Source organism: Danio rerio, chromosome 18 (genome assembly GCF_052040795.2).
Source record: "Danio rerio strain M-AB ecotype USA chromosome 18, GRCz13ab, whole genome shotgun sequence".
Classification (NCBI taxonomy): Eukaryota; Metazoa; Chordata; class Actinopteri; order Cypriniformes; family Danionidae; genus Danio; species Danio rerio.
In genome coordinates, this window is record NC_141038.1 from 21,403,383 (window position 1) to 21,425,000 (window position 21,618).

General features: G+C 32.2%; 2 protein-coding genes and 1 long non-coding RNA gene across 16 annotated transcripts in view; 2 read left to right on the plus strand and 1 right to left on the minus strand.

The window, feature by feature from the left end:
- Positions 1–1,177, plus strand: part of skor1b (SKI family transcriptional corepressor 1b) — a 77,086-nt gene extending 75,909 nt beyond the window's left edge. For 6 of the 12 annotated variants that reach the window (XR_015514400.1, XR_015514403.1, XM_087292442.1 and 3 more), the window contains one exon: positions 561–1,177. Coding sequence is in view for 8 of the 12 variants with exons in the window: in XM_087292442.1 (XP_087148568.1) it covers positions 561–655 (95 nt within the window). In the remaining 4 variants the exon portion in view is untranslated. 12 annotated transcript variants of the gene reach the window in all.
- An 8,340-nt stretch (positions 1,178–9,517) lies between these two features.
- Positions 9,518–21,618, plus strand: part of pias1b (protein inhibitor of activated STAT, 1b) — a 50,692-nt gene continuing 38,591 nt past the window's right edge. For 2 of the 3 annotated variants that reach the window (XR_015514916.1, XM_087293133.1), the window contains exon 1: positions 9,518–9,552. Coding sequence is in view for 1 of the 3 variants with exons in the window: in XM_087293133.1 (XP_087149259.1) it covers positions 9,529–9,552 (24 nt within the window). In the remaining 2 variants the exon portion in view is untranslated. Of the gene's footprint in view, positions 9,971–21,618 lie in introns of all 3 variants that reach the window. The other variant, XM_087293134.1, reaches the window with a different exon arrangement.
- Positions 18,190–21,618, minus strand: part of LOC147839712 (uncharacterized) — a 19,974-nt gene continuing 16,545 nt past the window's right edge. Inside the window, exons 2-4 of the long non-coding RNA XR_015514918.1 lie at positions 20,999–21,180; positions 20,186–20,743; positions 18,190–20,146 (exon numbers count right to left, since the gene is read on the minus strand). This is a non-coding gene — a long non-coding RNA (uncharacterized LOC147839712). The remainder of the gene's footprint in view (positions 20,147–20,185; positions 20,744–20,998; positions 21,181–21,618) is intronic.

Here is a 21,618-nt window from a genome sequence, read left to right on the forward strand (position 1 = left end):
AGCTGCTGTCTGGGCTTTCACTGCCTTTCTACACCTCCATTTCTTCATGTGTTCAATACTTTTTCCTTGCGTCATTTCATTTTATTAGGCATAACTTCATTTGTGAACGAATTAGTTTACATTAAATAAACCAATTTATTCCTTTTCCTTGCATATATGGATTTTTTTGGGTGTTATCAACATCTGGTGAAAGTTTTAAGTAACAGGCACCTTTAGAATATCTGAGAAAAATGTGATGTATTCAATACTTATTTTCCCCTCTGTTCTTGATCTCTCCTGCACAGACACTTACTGAGTTGACTGAGTTAAACCATAAGAGTTCATCAGTAATTAAAAAGTTATTGATTTGTGGCAAAGGCACTGTATTATTGGGTAATCTGGTGTTTATATATTATTTAAAAGCTATATTTGAGCTACAACTATTGTCTTCTAACACTTCTTTTTCTCCCTCTCTCACTATGTTACACACACACACACATACACACACACACACACACACACACACACACATTCAAATGATGCCTTCTTTTTAAACGATTCATTCACTTTTTTCCCAGAAGCTCACGACGCACTACACCATTTTTCGTGTAAGATGCTGACTCCCCGTCACTGCACTGGGACCTGCACCTTCAAACCTCCCCTTTTACCGCCTTGATGGACACCCATTCAAGACATAGGTGTTCTTTAGAAATACTGCTGTGTCAAAAAAACAAAACTTTCTTCCTCCCTCTGCAAAACACTGTCAACCTTTAGACCTGGAATAAGCAAGTGTGTACTGTAGTATTTTAGCTCTTACACTGTAATGAAGTCATTTTCATTCGCAAAGGAGTGTTTTCAGAGTCACTGTACGTATTGTATAATTTATATAAAGTTCTAGAAAATTGCATTATAAAAAAAATGACGTCCCACTTAAATATGTTGTAGAAATCACTGGTATTAAGTGGCTATGTGCAATGCATATATTTGTTCTGTATCCTGTGATACCTTTTTGTTGGTTTGTTAGTGATAGTTTAGGACATTAGATGCAACGATAATTAATGTTTTTTGTATATTTAATTTATTTCATGACCATGTTGGTTGTTTATTCCCATCTGCATATTTGTATATTATTGATGTAAAGCACTTTAAATTGGCAGCCCTAACTACTGAAATGTGGATTAAATGATCTTGTTTGAGAGTCTGTCTTTTTCATCTGTTTCCCTAACACTGAACTATTTTTGAGTGTTTGTAGTCGTTATGACGTTGACGTCAAGATTTTATTTTAGGTTTCTTAATAATTTTCTAAATATTCAGAAATTCATGGAGCTGAGGATATCAATGTTATCAGAAACGTTATTATGTGTATGCATTTCAAAGTTTCTACTGTAATTTATGTCTATATACTAAATGTATAGATTTAATGATCTTTGATTGCTTTAATTGATAGGGTAAATGCATTAATGATCATTAGATAGTCCACATTTGTCTGTTTTAACACTTTGTTTTAAAAAATCTACCTACCAGATTCCAATCTGTAATCTGTTTTAGTTATTGCGTGAAATTTTATGGCGTTTACTGACAACTAAATTTAAAAGGAATATGACTGATGATTTAAACCACAATGAACTGAACTAAACTGAACTTCAACTCTGAAAACTGGACTGACACATTTTCAATTTACTAGAACTTCCATGTTAAGCTGCTTTGACACAGTCTACACTGTAATGAATGAGTATGAATTGAATTGAATGGATTTGAATGTAAGAAGGTGGGCAGACGCATTTTTATATGTATTTCTGGTTAATTTCCCCAAAAACATTACTTTTTTAAACCATTAAATATAATATAATATAATATAATATAATATAATATAATATAATATAATATAATATAATATAATATAATATAATATAATTCAATATAATATAATATAAAGTTAAACAAAATGTTACAGATTAATTAATTATAAGACAATAATATTAGAAAAGTCAAAATTGTATGTTAATTACCTGTAGGTAATGTTTTTTTTCCAGTGTCATCTAAGTTTCATGATACTAAAAATAATATACAGTTGAAGGCAGAAGTATTAGCCCCCCTGAATTATTAGCCCCCCTGTTTATTTTTTCCAATTTCTGTTTAACGAAGAGAAGATTTTTTCAACACATTTCTGAACATAATGGTGACAGTAAATAATATTTGACTAGATATTTTTTACTATTTTTTACTTCTATACAGTTTAAAGTGACATTTAAAGGCTTAACTAGGTTAGTTAGGTTAACTAAGCAGGTTAGGGTAATTAGGCAAGTTATTGTATAATGATGGTTTGTTCTGTAGACTATCGAAAAAAAATAGCTTAAAGGAGCTTATAATTTTGACCTTAAAATGCTTTTTAAAAAAATTGAAACGACTTTTATTCTAGCCGAAATAAAACAAATAACACTTTCTCCAGAAGAAAAAATATTACCAGACATCGCATGAAAATTTCCTTGCTCTGTTAAAAATCATTTTGGAAAAATTTAATAAAGAAAAGAAAAATTAAAAGGTGGGCTAATAATTCTTACTTTAAATGTATGCATATGTTTATTCATATATTAATAATTCATTTAATTATCATGGACAGAAATAAGCCAAGACAAGTTAAATTAGTATTTAATAATCTAGCTTTGCAACAATTATTATTAATTTTTTTTGTATGCTTGTTGGAAAATATACTGTTTACGTGGACCATTCATGCCACCTGGTGGAAAACAAACTTGAAAGAAAAATTATAATAAAGGAGCTGAAGTATAGCCTATATTACAGTTCATCAGTTCACGCTAACTAAACAGTATGCTGTAGCATTCAAATAAGTAGTACTGTATTATACACCTATAGTATGGTTCAAAACACTTTAGTATTTACTATAAATTACTGTAGCATTTTTATGTGGGCCCAGATGAATTTTTCAAAAAGTATAAGCCCAGATCTCAGCAGACTTTTAGATCTTTTTAAAAAATACTAAATAATAAGTATTACGCTAAAAATTAAAAACGTAAACAATGCAGCTTAGAAAAACTAAATGTGACGTTAGTCCTACCTGGTTTTTCGTGTTCTTGACAAAGACGAGCCAATTTCAGAAGTTAGACCTAACGTTACTCACGAATTCTTGCAGTTCATGTTGATATTTTAGTCTATAGATTGAGGTATAGCAGTACGTCGTCTTAAAGGGTCATGACCAAAACACATTTTTCGTGATGTTGTCATATAGGTAGATGTCCCATGTTGCTAAAACCCGCACACACAAGTAATACATAAAAATGTGTGAGCTAGCCTATAGAAAGAGAACAAAGAGCGCCTCCTTTAGGTTATGGCGTGATTGAGTTTAATCAACTGAAAACTTTAGTTCGCTAGCCTAGATCTGACTTCTCACATTGCAGAATGAATAACTTGTTTACATCGTGTCTACACTTTGATTAAACATAATACAGTTTGCGGGCTTAAAACACGTTTTGGTGGACACTGAGTATATTCTGAGTATAGAACTGACAAACTCAATCTGAGCAAACGCATTTGATTGGTCATTGTTTCCAACAGATATGCCTGTGATTGGCTACGACACTCAACACTGCGATATGAGGTAAAAAGAAACCAGAGCACACACAAAAGCAGTCGCTTTAATCGCTCCGTAACAAAATTTAGTTCAAGTTTAATGTAAGCACTTTCAAGGACCCGTGCTTGTTTTTCACGTACTTTCAAGTCATTGAATAGATGTGTCGGAAATTCAAGTACGTGTTTCAAGTACTGTCAAGAAGCGTGGGCACCCTGTCATGAAGGTCAATGGCACAGTACATGTATCTATTTACACATATGAATTCTTAGCATTTGTAGAGGTCGATGTTAAAGCTCCATTAGTTTCTATCATCGTGTTTTGTTTCTGCTGGCTCATTCAACCTTGAAGATGAGAAGACAGAAGTGTTTGTTCTTCCACTTTGCACATCAACTTCCAGACCAAGTTTTTAATTATGATGAAATTATATTTTAATCAATTTAATTAATAATATTTTAACTATATTAGTTTTCATAAGTTTTAATCTCGGTTTTATTTAGCTACTTTTCATTGATTAATTAAATATTATTTAATCATGCTTTTTGTTTAATTATAATTGTAATCCGATTTTTATTGATTCATACTTTGATTATTTTATACTTATTATATATGTGTCATCTACCTCAGTGTTTGATTAAGTGTTTTATAATTTTATAAATATAATTAATAACTCGTGATTTATCTATTTATTATTATTACTTTTTTATTACATATTTTAAAGCATATTTATGACATTTTCTACAGGCCACTTGTCAGTTAGGAAGCTTTGTTTCTCTAAATGAATAAATAAATATTATTATATGTTATTATCTATATAAATATCTAGACTACTTCATAATACCATCTTCAAGTTCAGTTCTTTTATCTAGAATATCTAGCTAACCAAGCTGGTTCTTCTTTAATCTCATTAATAAACGTATGGGGAAAAAGACCTTGGTTGTAATTTGGATGATGATCAGTGGGATGTTGTATACAAATGTGTATCTTTTTCTAGTAATAAAATTACACGGTGTATCACCTTTATGTGTCAGCTGTAAGAAACATATGGGCACCATTATGCATATTTTTTGGAACTGTAAAAAACTAAATGAGTTTTGGGATTTTTGGGACTATACTTGAGTCTTCTGTGATGGTCATGGGAAAGAAATATCCAGAGTGAACTTGAATAAGCTATATATATATATATATATAATCAAAAGTGTTGGTCTGATTTCTTATGTATCTAGAAAATGTGTTCTGTTAAATTAGGACTTCATAAATGACATACTGTATTCTGAATATTTAACATATAGCTTAAAAAAGAACCCACACATATTTTTAGAAACCAGGAAAATTTTTATGTATACCCTTGTGCATAATGCCCATTGTTATCACACTGACCATTCATTTGCTGTTATTTGATTCCTGCTTTAATCAAGTTACATAAACTGGATTTGATGATGTAAATGTTTTTATATTTGTATACTCTGATGTTACTTAATGCTGAATAATCTTTTTGTTCATTTTGCATTTATTGTAAAATGATAAATAAATAAAAAACAATATGTAGATTTTTATCAGGGTTATTATGTGCAGACTAATCACTATAAATATGCTTTTATTTTGAGATAATTAAAACTAATCGTAAAATTAATTAATAATAGTAAAACATCTAAAAAAAACAAACAACGTAAAACTCTTTATCATTCATTACTGACGAAGCGGCGATAACAGGTGCGAGAGTGACATCTAGTGGACATCTGTTTAATCGCGTATTGGTAATAGTACCGAAATGTGACTCAAAATCATTAATTGATTGAGTCTTCTTGTAGCTGTCGCATAAACATGAGCCTTCCAAGTTTATCATATGAGCCCATTCTCAAACTACAGTTTTTCTCAATTGCTGTGGCTCAGTACCCGATTGATATTTCAAAACAATAGGTTTAGGTTTAGATCTATGAACAGCTAGCTTATTAATAACTTGCGAAATGTGTGAATATAGTAGTGAATGTGGTGAGTAATTGTCTGTAGTTTGGTCAAAAACTAATTGCATGTGGCTTGTTGATTAAAACTGTTGAGTCCATTCCCATTTAAACTGTCAAATTCTTCACAACTTCTCAATCATTTTTTATCGTTTAAGCCATTACACTCAAAACAATCCATTCAACTATCAAACATTTTTATGCATGTGTTTACACCATAAATATCTGACACTGAAATTGAATTTAATTTGTGCTAAATAAACAATTTGCGTTATCTATTTATCAATCAAGCATATACAGTTGAAGTCAGAATTATTAGTCCCCCTGAATTATTAGACCGCTTGTTTATTTGTTTCCCTGATTTCTGTTTAACAGAAAGAAGATTTGTTCAACACATTTCTAAACATAATCGTTTTAATAACTCATCTCTAATAACTGATTTATTTTATCTTTGCCATGATGACAGTAAATAATATTTAACTAGATAGTTTTCAAGACACTTCTATACAGCTTGAAGTGACATTTAAAGGCGTAAATAGGTTAATTAGGTTAACTAGGCAGGTTAGGGTAATTAGGCAAGTTATTACACAACGATGGTTTGTTCTGTAGACAGTCGAGAAAAAAAAATGCTTAAAGAGGCTAATAATATTGTCCTTAAAATTGTGTTTAAAAAATTTAAAACTAATTTTATTCTAGCCGAAATAAAACATTTAAGGCTTTCTCCAGAAGAAAAAATATTAGCAGACATACTGTGAAAATTTTCTTTGCTCTGTTAAACATCATTTGGAAAATATTTGAAAAAGAAGAAAAAAATTCAAAGAGGGCTAATAAATCTGACTTCAACTGTATATGAACTGCAGTAGTGGAAGAGCAATCTCTGGCAAGGCCAACAAGAGTGACAGAATGTCCACCAAGATTTTTTTTTCATGGATGATATTTTTCAAGTTTTTTGTTGTGTGTATTTGTGGTATCATATAAAATACGGTAATTAGACAAACAAGATTGCACTTTGCATGTGATACATTTGTACACAAATAAATGTAGTGAATAAATACAAATGTTCATTTTCTTCTATGTACTTTTGACAGATTTTTTAAAATCTTAATTTCCATCATTGACTCTATTGGTGAAAAAACAATTAATTATTGTGAGCAGTGTGGCTCACACAATGACAAATACACTTTATCTTTTGGTGGCCTTGACCAAATTAACTTTTAAAGCATGAATGAAATGTTTTGGGTGAGTAAGTACATTTTGCAGTCATGGAGTAAAGTTCTGAAGTTCCAGCAAACAGTTTTGAGATTTGGACATACAGTTTAGAGAATGTTAAGTCTGTTTTGAAAAATATTTCTAAGCGATTGAGATAAACTGCAGTAATAATCTTGAATTGTGATTCAAAATCATTTAGTTCATGTTATAACATTGTGAAACAAAGAAACTAATTTCACAATATTTTAAAAATAAATAGAAGGAAAACAAAATAAAGCATTCGACTCACCTTACACAATGAGCTGTTACCTGTTTTACTGAGTCTAGCTGTCACTTAAACATAAGCCTGCAAGTTTATCATATGAGCACATTCGCAAATTACAGTTACAGTTAAATTGTCTTAACAAATGTCAAAACAGTTTGCTGGAACATGTCTGCAAAATGTAGTTACTCACCCAAAACATTTAAATAGTGTGTCGACCTAGCTGTCATGTCATTAATTTGGCCAAGGTCACCAAAACATAAAGTGTATTTGTCATTGTGTGAGCCACACTGCTCAAAATGATTAGTTGTTGTCATGTATGGAAATTAAGCTTTTTAAAAAAATCTAATATTTGTTGAGAAGAGTGAATACAAGAACAGTTGTATTTATGCAGTACATTTATTGTTGTATGAATGTATTACATGTAAAGTGCAATCTTACTCGTCCAAGTACTGTATTTAACATTTCTTATGTATGTAACCATAAACAAAAAATACTACAAAATAGCATCCATGAAAAGCTGCAGTTCAGGATTGTGAAAGTTTTCCATTCTCCAAAAAAAGAAAGTGATTTTGCTGTGGATAATCTACATATGCTCCCAAATTTGATTGATTAAATACATGATGCAAACTGTATTGCAATTAGAGGTCATTTACCAATTTAGCAGACATTAATGTCAGACAATACAATACCACAATATCAGATATTTATGGTGTAAACATGTGCGTATACAAATGTTTGATATTGGAATAGATTGTTTTGAGTGTGATGGCTTACTTACACGATGAAAAATGAGTTAGAAGTTGTGAAGAGTTTGACAGTTTAAATGAGAATTGACTCATCAGTTTAGATTAACAAGCCATATGCAATTAGTTTTGTCCAAACTACTGTATTTTCTGCTTTCACAAATGTGCCAAAAGCATTTGCAATTTGCTTAAATCAATGAGAAATGACAATCTGATGTGAACAAGCCAATTGTTCAGCGATCTTAACTTTTGAAAATTTAAAATGTATAAATCGAGAATTGAGCCAAAGCAGTTGAGAAATACTGTAATACAATTGTTCACTTTGACACTGTCCAATTGAAGAATAAATCATACAAAATCCAGCCTTAGATTTGTTTCGACGTGCGATTTTGAGCATATTAAATTCCCTAGCTAAATTTAATTGATTTTTTTTCTGCTGTTTTTTTACACATAACTCCACTCCTTGGTACTGTAATTATTAACTAAAAGTCTCTGTCCGAGAGGGGATAGATGTAGCAAAAAGCTTTTTGAATTGGTTTAATTATTTCATTACTTTTTAACTATGACAATGGATATTTTATACAATTATAGTTTTAGTAAAAAGTAGTTTCAGTGTTTCAGTAAGGGAAAAGTTTTTTTTTTTTTACATGCCCAGTAGCTCAGAAGTTTAAGGAGAAAAAAATAAAAGTATAACAAATGAATACAAATACATTTACCCAGTTAGTGATTTGATACAGATAAGGTTTCAGATTTTATTTTTAAACATCATATTTTCTTTTACAGTGAGGTTAGTTCTTCAGTTTGGTTTGATAGATCATTGAGACTTTTTTCCCTTGCTTTTAATTGTGGAATTAAAATATTTCAGAGATTCAAATATGATTCTTAACAGATTAACTCTCTTAATCTGTCAACATATATAGTGATATTTCTTGGTGTATTTATTTGCGACTTGTTTGTCTGTTTAGCTCCTTGTGTTTCCTCTTTTAGCGGATTTGCATCTCTTGTGATGTAAAATAATTTTCAATATTCAATTAATCAAATAAAATGTTTATTGCTTAAACCTGTTCACAGAAATCTCAAATAAAATGTTTGAAGTTGGAAAAATTTTTCTCCAGAAAACAACAATTGTCAAAATAACAGTTTTCAGTTGTTGATGTTTTTCCATTAATATCTAAAAATGCTTTGATGACTTTGGCTATTCGGGCTGGGCTGGACTTTAAGATTAATGGCTTAAAAGTTTCAGCCTGAAACAAATGACAAATAAAATTACAACTACACCCTATAGAAAACATTAATAGCATGCAGGATGACGAGGTGAAATCACAGAGTGCAAATAACAAATGATGCAGATAACGTAAGTACAAAATGACATAAACGACATAGTTGTTGTTATTATCACTAACGTTACACTTTTGAAACGTACAGTTCGAATGAACCGATTCATGAAAATGACTCAGAGTCGGACGTGTCCCTCGTTTGTTCACGAAACTGAATCTAAATGTGTTAATATTCCAAGGAAAACGAAAACATCCGCCGTTAGCATTTTGCCCAATAATTATACACACTTACAACATATAAAACCGAAAAATCTATCAATTCGCGCCGTTTCATTGCTGCACGTCTAGTCGCTGATGTATGATGCCATCGTACACTCATTTCAAACAGTGTGAAATCGCGTAATCCGCGCGCTAATTTTTGAACTAGAGGGATTCCTGAACGTTTGAACAAACACACGTACCTGGTCACGTGCCAGGGCTCCGATCACGCTTGCGCCAGAGAAACAAGATGGCGGAGAGTGCGGAATTGAAGGTAAAGTGTTACCCGCAAATTACTTTCGATACAGCCTATATACAATACCTGTTTAGCGATGCTTTTCGTCCGGCCTGTCCCCGTGATTGACATTTATTCGAGGCGACGCTGCGTATTAGATTTTGGTACGCTTGATGTGTTGTTTTGAAGCCGGTTAAAGGAGCACTGTTATTGTTGTGATGGATCCAGCTAGCTGCCAGCTAACCCGCACAGCTGTCTGCCTGCTGCTGGGAAATTAACCCTCCTCCACCTGAATTAAGATATCAGTGCCATTTATTCTTCTTTTAACGTTTAAGGGAGTTCGTCAAATGATTTATGGAGCGTGAGAAGAGTCAGTCGTAAGTGAGAAGCAGCATGTGGGTGGTGCGTAGGCTGCTAACAGGCTGGAGATTCGCTACTTTGACAGTTTGGACTTCTGGTAACTTGCTACATTTGTACATGTATATACAAACACACAACTAGTCAGTCGCGTAACCTAAATAGTTGGCTGTAAACATTGAATTTTTGTGGTCACGGACATGTTTGAACCTTTGAATTGTGTGTTTGTGATGGTCAGAAGCTGTCTTGTGTTTACAGAACAACAACCATCGACCACGGCCTGTTACTTTTAGTTTCTGTGTGTTTTAGTTTGAAGTTGGTGTTTGTTTAGCTGGTGTTTACATGAGGTTTTTATTGGGAAAGGTTGTGCTGTGAGATTGTTTGACCTGTACTGAGACCAGCCACGAAAAGCTTTTAATTGTGCTTTCTCTTGTTGTTTATTTTGGCATGAGCATTATTAGTGCCCCACCTGTGTTTTCTTGATATGATTATAATGATTGCTGGTGATAAAAAGCTGCACGTGTTTTGTTGTTGTTGTAAAAAAGTGTTACTTAGGAAGATGAACATTAAGACTTTTGAACTAGATGTGATTCTTTGGGGTTAAAAAAAACAGATAGAAAAAAAGACAAGTCCTGAAACTTAGATTTATTGTTTGTTATTCATGTAATAGTTGTTATAGTTTTTTTCTCATCACAAAGGCTTTTTTTATTGTAATAACATTATAATCATTATACTATTGTAGCATTATTAGGGGTATCACCATTCAATGCATATAACAATACTGAATTCATAATGCAAAATTATTGTAAACCAAAATAAAAAATTGTTTGTTGTAGGGCTGGGCGATTAATCTGAAAGTAATCGAAATCGACATTTAGAACTTATTATCGATCAAATTTTCCCAGGACGATTTTTTCAATTACTTTCCCTACTTGTCATGTGACCCCGCTCTGTTAAAGGCTTTGGCTGATTTCTACTTCTGCAACCGACCACTTTGCAGCCACAGCTGATCTCTGGTGAAGTTAGACGATCACTGAAAAAAATTATTCAAAGATGATTCCTTGGATTTACTAAATTTTTTTTTAACGTTAAGTGGTTGTAAACAATTTATTTGTGTTGAATTTAATCAAACAAATTAAGTTGAACATTATTAAACTTAATTTGTTTGTTTAAATTCAACACAAATAAATTGTTTGCAACAGTTCTGCATGCAACACTTTGAGCCTTACTTTGCACTACATTGACAATGATTGGATGCTGTGTCAGAGATGCCTTAAGACGTCATATAAAACTTGCCAGTGAACTATGAGGGCAAAAAATAAATGAATAAATAAATAAAATAATTGTTCATAAATTGTAATCGAGTTTAAATGTTCAATTAATCAAGACTTTGATTTTAGGCCCAATCACCCAGCTGTAGTTAAGGTGTGGTTAAAAAAAGCATATAATGGACTTAAAATGCAAAATTGGGTATGGACTTGGGGTTGTGGACTTATTCACTAGTTGGTTTCATTTTCACATTCTTCAAATTTTCTTTAATATGCAGCTTAACCTATGCAGATTTTGGAAGTATATACAGTAACTTAATCTATTTTCTCACATAAATGCATGCACTAGTTGCTATTGTGTACATTTGAGATGGCACAACTGATACGTTGTATATTAATCATTATATTTATTCATTATGTTAATGATTAAATGGTTCTATTACATTTTTAATCATTAATTATTTTTAAAGCCTGCTAACCTTTTACTTATAGTAAAATAATTTTCCTTGAGGCTGATGCCTGTATTTTAAATGTCATTTGAAGTAGACACATCTTGTATCATTAAGCACGTAGTGATTAAACAAAGGTCATTATTAAAAAAAAAAAAAAAAGATAAATCGTGTGAATTTTTGGAAACTGACACCCCTAATTTGAATAGATTTGAACTTTGTCTTGGTCCCCAGTGTACAGGGCAGGGATCAGACCAGAATACAAATGTTTATGGTTTTGAAGCTGATTTATTAACTGATTTGCACTCTGTCACTAACTGTTTATAGGCTGTTTATGTTGCTAAAATTGGTCATTTGGCATTATTCTGATGACATTTTAAAACTGAAAACGCACTGAAAACTATTAGTATTGCAATATATCTCAATGCATCATTAAACCATACTATGAGTATTTGTATGTATGGATAGATAGACAGACAGACAGATAGATAGATAGATTTTGCAAAGAGCATTGCAGGTTGAAGATAAACACTGATAAATATTTAATTTCCCACACTGATGATGAAAATAGTTAATAATATAATATAAATTATATGATAAAGAGATGGTAAGTATCAAACAAAACTAATAATCTAGTGTTGTATATTGCTGAAAAATATCAGCTAGCAGATTATAGCAAGCATGCGACAGTAGTGCACCAATATCAAGTACAATTACAAAAACAATTCTAGTTTGTAGCTTGCCACAATTTTACCACAAACCATGTATAGATCACATATATTTATTTCAAACCTGTGTTATCAATTCAAACAAGAGGCAAAACAACAACAAATTACAACAAAGCGTTTGGCATCTGGGTTCTGATCGGGTCATGATAACATTGAAGTGTTTTATAAAGTTATTTAAAACATTGGGAAATTCTGCCAATACAATCTTGAATATGGGGAGTGGGTAATATGAGTAAAGACTGATTGAGGACAGTTTTACAGCAGCAACACTTGAATTGAATTGATCCCTCAAACTGGCAGATTTATCATAACACAGAAGAAACACTGCTCACAGTTTTATCGCAGAGTGAGACAGTTACACAACCACATCAAATTAGACACAAAATAGTTTATTCTGGGAAAAAATAAACATTCTGTGTAGTTATCATTTAAAGATAAATTATTAATATTAAGATTCTGCTAAATGAGTGCTGAACTTCCGGTTGTGTTCTGCTAGTCTGTGGTGTATGATAAATGAAAACGTAGTGTAAGCTGTGCATTTTCGGTGTGGCAGTATAGAGGAGGCATTTCCTGTTGTTTTTGCCAACAAACACAAAGCCAGGAATATTGCTTGGGCACAATCTCGCTATAGGAAAAGGGAATTTGCTGCAGATATAAATATTTAAAGCTCACAGACTGTATTGACGTTTGAACTTAAATAGTTTAAATGTGAATTCAGTAACAAAACCTGGGCGGTCTTTTATTTTCCAGGATTCAGAGTCAGACACAGAGTGTTATGTTATGTTTTTTTAACTTCTGAATTTATCATCACTAATTGAAAGTCAGAATGTGCTTCATTGCTTACTGCATTAAATGTCAAACCCTTTAACACACGAATGTATGACATATTTTGTGATGTTTGATCAGTTGATAAAATAAACACATGTTTTAATTCTTCCAATGTCAGCTTAGTTTAACATTATTTTTTGATTAAGGGTCCGTTAGCTCACTTAACATTTTAAAATATAAATTACACGCAGATTATAGTTGCATTTTAGAGGAGTATTATATTGTTTGTTTCAGTCAAAACAAAACTCTCAAAGCTTACACCACTTCCTGGAGGTTAGTCAAATTGTTGTTGTTTTATTCATTAAAAGTCCTTTGTTAAAATGTTTATTGTTACAAATTTAGATGTTAAAGTCTGCATTAAAAAGGAAGTGTGTTTTCAGATTGCAATTGAAGATTACAGGGGCAATCTTAATGACATGCACTGAATCAAAACTAGCAATGCGAGCTAACAAAATCAATATGGTCATCATTATTCATTGTTTTATTTTTTATTTTGTAGAGCCTCTTTACTCAAATATTATTAGATCAAGAAAATGAACAATAATGAGAACAAATTCATTTACGATTTTATTTTATAAATAAAAAAATAATAAATGCTGGCCAATCCAAATCCAAAAAAAAGTCAGAATCCTAAACTGAACAACAAAACAAACAATAAAAATGAACCTAAGATCTTCAGTGTGTACAATACTCAATCTAAATTTATTATACTAAGAAGGCAAAAATAGGGGGTGGCAAAACACTCAAAACTAAATGTAGCAAAACGTAAACTACCCTAGTACAAACACTATAAAAGCAAAAGTAAAAAATGTGTATTTTTCTGTAATCAGAATCACTTTAATCGGATGTTGACTTTGAATGCATATGAGCAGTTTTTGTCTGCTACACATCATTATTATAACTTTGTGTGAATCCAGATTTGAAAATGCACAACTCGGAGTTAAATCTGGCCAAGCTTGATTTATATATGTGTGCCACATTTTTACAAATCCAAAACACAAGTTTTTACCTTTTTTTTTACTTTGAGGAAAAAACTAATTATATATTTTGTGCACAGGATGTCCAGGGCTTTATTATTTGACTGCATATAATGTTTGATTTAAGCACACAGTTAGCTTAGATATGCCAAAATTACTCACACAAGTCTATTAAAAGCAAACATTTCGACTTATCCTCACCCAATTTCTTTTATATATAATCAGATTGACTCATTTAGTAACTCCTCTTGCTGGCATCTTCACCACTGTTATGTCATGAGTTACTTGCCCTCTGTTGTTACAAATAATGGTACAATGCCGAACGCATCGAGTGTGAAGGACTCAAGCAGAATCAGACACAAGCATGAAGCATCTATTTAATTTAGTCCCTACTTGATCTTGATCACTACAATCTTATTGCTTATTGTCTCAGTCACATAAATGCAGAAAAAATAATAATAATAATAAATAAGGTGGGACGGTGGCTTCATAGCAAAAAGGACGCAGGTTCAAGTCTCGGCTGGGCCAGTTTGCATTTCTGTATGGGGTTTGCATGTTTTTCCCATTTTCACGTGGGTTTCCCCTGGGTAACATGCGCTTTAAGTGAATCGAATAAGCTAAATTGTCCTTAGTGTATGAGTGCAAGATTGTATGGGTGTTTTTCTAATATTGGGTTATGCATCCACTGCATAAAACAAATGCTGGAATAGTTAGTGGTTCATTCCGCTGTGACAACCCCTGATAAATAAAGGACTAAGCTGAAGAAAAATGAATTATTGAATGAATAATAATAATAATAATAAATAAATAAAACCTTGAACTGTCACTTAATATTTTGAATATATTTTAGAATATTTTGTCTTGGCTCCTAAACACTGGATCCTGCATGGAAACAAACACAAAAGGGGCAAAAATATAAGTTTTTTTTTCTGATGGAGCACAAACTATTTTGAAGGTTACCTGCAGGGTTCTCTCGGTCATTCAGAATTTAATAAAAATATAAAGCTACATTCTTTGTCAAGAACACTAGTTTTGAAGTTCTTTAATAATTTGATGGATTTTAAAGCAGTTTAAATGTTATAAACAGGACATTAAAAACACAGCGAGTTATTATATCATCAATAAAGCAGCTCCGAAAAGAGAGCAGTGTCATTATTACTAAAAGTTTAGTTTAAAATCATAATATTCTGTCAGTACTGTAGTAAATAGTGTAAATAAATAGTTTAATAGCATCGTCAACTTAGTTTAGTACGTATAGTTCTAGTAAAAAGAGATTACAGGCACATTGTAAATGTAGACTTTTCTAATATACTCACTATGAAATCTGCACTGCAGCATTTTAGGAAGGCTTTCTCAGGATATGTAGTACTTATTTGTAGCTCCTGGTTTATCTAGCTTGTGTAAAAAACCTGTGTGCAGCATCCTGCTGTTTGCAGAGGTATATTTAGACGTGTTGTTTACAGACACAAGACCCCATTTCCCATTGGGTTATCAGTATCACCGAGAGAGATGCCATTTGAGTGTGGATTCTCTTTAAAAAGATGTGTTATCCGTTGCAATTCGAATGTTTTGAGTTAATATTTTTATTCATAGATGAGTGACAGTAAAAAAATATTTGAAATTCAAATAAAATAAATGTTGTTCTGTTAATTAATCTATTCATCAAGAAATCCTGAAACAACGTAACAATTTCCACAAACATGTTCAGCTATTGTCATTAATATCAAGAAAAGATTTTCATTGATTAACAAATTAGCTCATTTACATACTTTTTCACTGGTCATAACTTCGTTGTTAAACAGTCATCCAAGGAAAAATAATTAGGGCTGGACAATATATTGTTTCAACATTGATATCGCAGTGTATGCTTCCACAATAGTCACATTGCATGGATATGCAATTATATTTGAGCAATATCAGTTCAGAACACAAGATTTGTGGAGTCGCTAAGTGAATTTTAATAGTTTGCATGTTTTTAAGGCATGCGAAAGATTAAAGTATTCAAGCAAAATACCCTTTGCAAATTGGAAGTTTAATAAAGAAGACTATAAATTCTTTCCAAATAGTGCTATTTGTTCATTTGATGAAATTTTAGATGCAGTATATCGCAATATATATCGCAGAAAAATAAATATTGCAATGTCAGATTTTTCCAGTATCGTGCAGACCTGATTACCAATATTAAATTGCATATTCAAGCAGAAAACGGTTATTGTCTATCTGAACAGCTCCAGTCTTTTAAACAGTAGTGTAGGTGTATATACCCTGTAGCTGCAGACACTTAGAATTTCTTAGGATCATTTGAAGATACATGCTTGCTTACTCACTGAAAAGGTTTCTTTCTATGCAGATCGGGGGTTATAAAGCCCTCATGATGGGGATGAGCTCATCCTAATCGCTGTTCAAATGTTATCAAAACATAACTGCACCGTGAATCAAATAACACTCTCTTTTTAGTTAAAAGAAAAATCTGATTTAAAGAAGGTAGATTTCCAAATGTAAACGTACACACACATGAAGTGATTGGTGGTCTAAACCTTGTCTTTGCTGAAGATATGTGTAAATTTGACCCCTGCATATTCTGTATATTGTGAAATATTATAACATGTTGGCATTGCAGTTTTAGCTCAGAAATACATCACAGTTAGACTGTTAATAACACTGTGTTTAGTGAAAGCAGAGAAAAAAATCTATTTAGTCTGTTAGCATGCATACATGAAATATTTAGCATACAGAATTAGTTTCTTACAAGCTTTTGCATTTTGTGTTGCTCTGCTACTGTTTTTCTCTGTCGACTCGCACCTGACTTATTTGTTTGAGCAGTGTCTTGTGTATGAAACGGCATGCTTTAATGTAATGTTTATGGTAGAATTTACATCAGGTAATTTGTTTTTTTCCCCATATTCTACTTCCTGCTTCTCATGTTTTTTAATGTGTGCTGTGTAAAAAAGCCTTTTAGGACCAGTCATATGTTGTTGTTTTTACAGCTCTGGATAGAGCATGCAATTAGGTGTGTCATGGTTTGGTCATTTGTTTATTGTCATGTTGTGAGCATGTCTGACTTCTAATCTTTTATTTGAAACCATGATTCAACAATGAAAAAACAGAGCATAGTCCTAGTTCCCCAACCCTATTGTCTTGTATTATATGGAGACAGATCAGTCTCAAAAATAATGCTTTTAAAACATAATATTGCTCTGAATCCAATTTGTAAATTCAAAACACAAATCATTAGGGTTCATATGCCACTGAAAGCCTCAAAGTTGATTTTTGACATGGCATTTTTGGAAATGTTTTGGAAAAACATCAACACAGAATTTTGGAGAAGTTGCTTGACAAATATCTGTATTGTATTTTGATATATTAAAGTATTAATATTGGGTAAATTTCAAATACGATTGCGTAGGTTGTCTCTTCACGAGATGTTCTCTGCTTAGGATAATAATATAAGGCATATTGCTGTTTCAGCTGTGCCTCTATTTTATTCTCATTCATTGTAATTCAAGCAACATTTTAAGTGTTGTGTCCAGAAACTAGATAAGATTCTGTGTGGGCGCTAAAGACTAATTTGTGCTATTTTTATGAGTCTTTAGACACAAGCCAACATTTCTTAAATATGTTCACACAAACAGCAAGATAGCTGCTAGCTTTGCATGGTGAATGCAAGGTCTCTGGCCTTTTAAAGATTATGTGTTGAAGCAGAGAGTGTATTATCATTTGCATTATTTGCTGTATAGACGAACTCAGGTTTCAGAAGTCATGCAGAACTGAAGGGTTTTACAAAATAATGCTTAATTCAACTTTTAAAAAAAATTATCCTCACATGCGAGTTAAAGCTCTGCACTAGTGAGTGGCGCAATCTAGCAGAGCTGCTGAACCCACTGTATTCATTTCTACCATAAACTGGCTTTTATTTAACATTTTTTGTTCCAAGTAATTTCTGCTGATGTAAACAAGGGATTTTTATTATCAGCAATTAACCTATTGATTTAAACAGTATACATTTTTAAAAACAAATCCAAAATAGTCAGATTTGAGTAATCATAATACTTTGCATTGGGGCTGCGGTGATATTGGAAAAATCTGATATTGCGATTATTTTATTTTATTGTGATAAATATTGTCATATAAATACAGTTCTGAACCATCAGAAGTGAAAATTAAGAGTTTAAAGGAAATTATCTGTGAGTGAAATAATCTTGTTTTCACTTTGAAATATAGATATTTTGACTAGAAACAAGTAAGAAATGCTTTGTTTTTGTATAAATCATATAAGTTGTATCTACATACAGTGATTTAAATACAATTAGCTCCTGTTCAACTATTATTCGGATGTGCACATTGCGATATCGATGCTGAAATGACATATTGTGCTGCCCGACTTTGCATTTTGTAATGGCCAAGTCAAGTGTAAAGCATTTATTTTGAGGAAATAGTTTCTTATAGTATTTCTCCTCCTTATTCCAGTGTTTACCTAGGATTAAAATGGAGTTTTAATAGAGTTTATAATAAAAACATTTTTTATTATGAATGTAATGTTATTTGTTGTGTTTAGTTTGTAATTTTGAGTAAATTACAGTTCTGCAAGTTCATTTAATCAGTAATTTTCTTCCAATATGATTCTACTTTTTGTGTCAAAAGGATGCTTAATGGTAGGGTTAGTTGTTTTTACTTGTCCTTAGCCAATCACATTAGTATAATCACATTATTAGTGCTGTGTAAGCATTATCTAAATACATTTTATATATATAAAATAAATATAAATTACATAGATTGTCACATATTTTATGATATGCTGTTATAAATTTGAACATACATTTATTTTTTATCACATATACTTTACATAAAACTTTAGATCATAAAATTTTTTACCTGAAAGTCTTGGAAAAGTCTTGGGATTTTTGTAGTAAAAATGTGTTTAAACCATGATTCATGAATTCACTAGTAAAAAGCATAAATGCTCACACAATGCGTCTTGCCTAAATACAATTATTTATTATGCAAATATGTATATGCAAATTGCTTTTTAAATTTATTTCTATCACATATTTATGAATGATGTTATGCATTTATTAATCATTGAATCTGCCTTTGAAAATCATCAATCATGTATGGAGTTCTTTGAATTTATGTGCTGGGTTTTTGAGACCTTCTTTATTTTTAAGATTCATAAACTTTTTTGGATGATATTTTGACCGATTGTGTTAAGCTTTTAATCTACCAATCAAAACACTCCTTACTGAACAGGCTCAACAAGCCCTACTCTACACTTGTACTATGCATGCAGTTGTAAAAAACTTTAGTCTTACTTACACGGGGAACATTTTACTTGTTCAGGATACCAGGGTTTTAAACTGTTTCGCAACAAATGTAATCCTGTTATAATAGAATATGTCTAATCTGTGAAGTTATTTGTTGTGTGTATGCACTGTGCGTATATGTAATATTTCTGCTTTTTTCTTGTGGATTTATGAATTTGTGTTTAGAATTTACAAATTGGCTCTTGTTAATGTGAATTGTTCTGTTGGCCAAAACTTTTCAAATAGAAATCCACTTCTCAGGAGATTTCATGTTAAAATGTAACTCTGCATTTAACAAAGGAGCTTTTTGGTTATTTAGTTGTTTGAAAACAACACGTTGAATTGGTAGTTGTTTTATATTATTTATTGTTTCCTCTAGAATTTTTTCCAGCTGTGGCAACAGGTCTTTTACACAAATCTACCAACAACCTATGGTGTTATTTTATTGACAAATGGAGAAATGTCTTAAGTGCAGTATTAAGTCGAGATTTAATTCATGTAATACGAGCATGCAAATCTCTTTGCTTGCACACCGATTTTTTTCTGCTCGTGCACAAAACTTCTTGCACGCCCTCAAATATACGCTGCTGAAGTGCGATTTAGTGTATTTATGTAACAAGTATGTCTCCAACATTTATAAGATTTGCTAGGATTATTTATCAATGTCTCCCATAGACCTACAGAGCGCCATTATTGCATCCTGAAGTAAAGTGAATTGGCCATAAACTCCAGCAAGATAAAGTCATTGTATGCAGAACCACAGACCTTTATCTATAAATAAAGTATAATTATGGAAACTGTGTTCATTATAACTGAAAGCTATGTCGTGTTTGCTGGCCTCACGCATTACGCACCTGTCAGTCAGCATGTCACCTTAAAGGGTTAAACAAATAACGCACAGCACTATAAGGTTACAGAAAAGCTTGCACTGTTATAATTCGCTTACCTTTTAATGCATTTTGGTGCGATTATAACCCGTTACTAAAAAAAACAGCAACAACAATGACTGAATGTTTTGAATGGGAAGCTGTAATGTAGCTGTGGCGGAATGAATTTTGGTGTGGCGCCCTGCCATGGCAGAATGAATGTAGCAGAAGCCATGTTATTTATTGGGGAAGGTTTTGGTGTCTTATTATTACCAGGTTTTCTACATTAATTTACTTAACCAACCAGCTTTTCAAATTCTTTTTAAAAGAATTAATTGGTGGACAACAACCCATTAGGGTTGTCAAGATACTGGAATTCGATACCAATTGGTACTGAATTTTTTAAAATGTCCTTTTTCTGCGAACATATGAGCAATGTTGAGCACATTGTTAAACACTGCTGATTTGCTCAACAGCAATGCCTGTGATTGGCCATGATGTTACTGAGTATAAAAACTACTTGTAGATACAGGTACAATAGTGCATTTCAAAGTTACATTAATCAGCTGGTTTGTCTATAAGCTGACATAAGGGCGATCCGCTGATGAATCACAGCGTGAAAACGCTCCAGTGTCCATGCATTTGTGTTTACACTCCGTAAACGGCAGTGAATCTGGTGAACTGATGACATTCAAGGGCAATTAGTCATTGCTGTTGAGCACATGAACACAATAGCAAATCAGCGATGTTTAAGAACGTGCTCAACTGAGCTTAAATGTTTACGGAAAATAGACCTTTTTAAAATTCAGTATCTAATGGTAACGAATTCCATTATTGTGACAACCCATGAATCACAAACTATGACAACGGATTTAAAAAAAGAATTATACAATGCTCCAAATTAGGGATGCTCAAAATAATCGATTAACCGTTAACCGAAAGGGTGCGTTTGTGACCGATTAATGCTATCAGTTAAACGATTAAAATTATTATTTTATATATTTTTAGATTGACTGCATAAGGGGCCGATTGAATGCGCCTTTGCGTTAAAAGGGGCATCTTTTGCACGCGGCTCATCCCAGAGCAGCAGTTTGTGTTGTCAAGACAACTACAGAGAACTTTTAAAGAGCTTGGTTTCCGCTACATTCATTCTTCCATGGCTGGGATCAAAATGCATCCAGCCATGGCTACATTACCCATTCAAAACATTCAGTTATTGTTGTTGTTGTTGTTGTTTTTAATAGCGGATTATAATCGCACCAAAACGTATTAAAAGGTAAGTGGATTATAACAGCGCAAACTTTTCTGTAACCGTATAGTGCTGTGCGCTAT